Source organism: Morone saxatilis, unplaced genomic scaffold (genome assembly GCF_004916995.1).
Source record: "Morone saxatilis isolate NCDOM2014 unplaced genomic scaffold, NCSU_SB_2.0 Contig9, whole genome shotgun sequence".
Lineage (NCBI taxonomy): Eukaryota > Metazoa > Chordata > Actinopteri > Moronidae > Morone > Morone saxatilis.
This window is the reverse complement of record NW_023340268.1, coordinates 23,227-24,477: the sequence shown is the minus strand read 5'-3', so window position 1 is coordinate 24,477 and position 1,251 is coordinate 23,227. Positions and strand designations below refer to the sequence as shown.

At 50.4% G+C, this 1,251-nt stretch overlaps 1 protein-coding gene across 1 annotated transcript in view; it reads right to left on the bottom strand.

Annotated features, from left to right (window-relative positions):
• pi4kb (phosphatidylinositol 4-kinase, catalytic, beta) overlaps positions 1-1,251 on the bottom strand; it is a 5,757-nt gene that overhangs the window by 2,971 nt on the left and 1,535 nt on the right. Inside the window, exon 2 of the mRNA XM_035681852.1 lies at positions 620-1,173. Coding sequence (XP_035537745.1) covers positions 620-1,173 — 554 coding nt within the window. The remainder of the gene's footprint in view (positions 1-619; positions 1,174-1,251) is intronic.

Sequence of the window (1,251 nt, the reverse complement as noted above, 5' to 3'; positions counted from 1 at the left end):
TCTGTAAATGTTATAAGGAGTTCGGTCTAGACCTGCTCTATTTGAAAAGTGTCCTGAGATAACGTACGTTCAGCAGATCAGAACCACCCAGTATTATAGTAAAGGTAAAGAGCCGATCCCTCCAGCACCACGCTGAGTGTGTGAGACCCTGAACTCATCAACCAATCCACAGAGTCCGATATCCATACTACTCTGAATGGGTGTGGATCTGATACAGTCCAATCTACCTCTTCCTTCCACATCCATCACTCACAGCAGTTCAGCCTGACCAGGTCATCTGATGGGTTATAACTAACTAACTCTAACCGACCCGAAACTCCTTCATAACTCCTTCCATATCAGTGAAGTTGCCTCTGGCCTACCGATGTCTGTTGAGCTCTGATTAGAGGTGAGCCCAACAGTCTGGAGACACCAGAGACAGTTTACCTACCAAACGACACACGGGTCAGCAGAAGACATGGAGACACTGAGAAGTGACCCCAAATGGAAAACATGGACAGGAGGAGCTATTAACATGCTGATATTAGCTTCTTTTAGTTGTGAATGACTCAACTGATTATCGGTGTCACCGGACTACTGAGCTTCAACGATCTGAATACAGACTGATCAGGTGACTCACCAGGTACGGTCTGATGGCGTCTCCCACCTCGGTGTCCATGTGCACGTACATGTTGAGCAGCTGCGGCAGGTAGAAGTCCACCTCGCTGTCGAGGAAGCTGAAGAGGCGGTTCCCGATGTACGCCTGCACCCCCGGCTCCTTCGACTTGTACAGGTAGGAGATCGCCATGGAGACGTCGAACAGCTTCGACTCAAACAGGCGCAGCAGCCACGACTGTTTAGATGACGACGCCGCCGCCGCCGACGGCAGTAAAGACGACTCGGGACGCGCTGAAGGACGTCGGTCCTGTTGGGAAGTACCGCCTTGTCTCTCTCCATCCTTCCCCTCCTCCTCATCCTCATCTTCTTCTTTGATGGAGCTGGTGTCCGGGCTGATGTGCCACTGTGGACTGGAGCACTCTACTTCAGGGTAGTGTTGTTGTTGTTGTTGTTGTTGTTGTTGCGGATCGTCCTGTTTATTGTCAAGTTGTTGCTGTTCAGGCACTTCCCTGTTCTGCAGTTTGACCTTGAGCAGAACTTCCTGGCAAGCTTTCAGCGCTACTTCAGGGTCGATCACTGAAAACAGGAAACAAGAAGATCCCTGTTAGCATCCCATAGGTACCAAACTCCTGGATCTGGACTAAAGTGGATCTG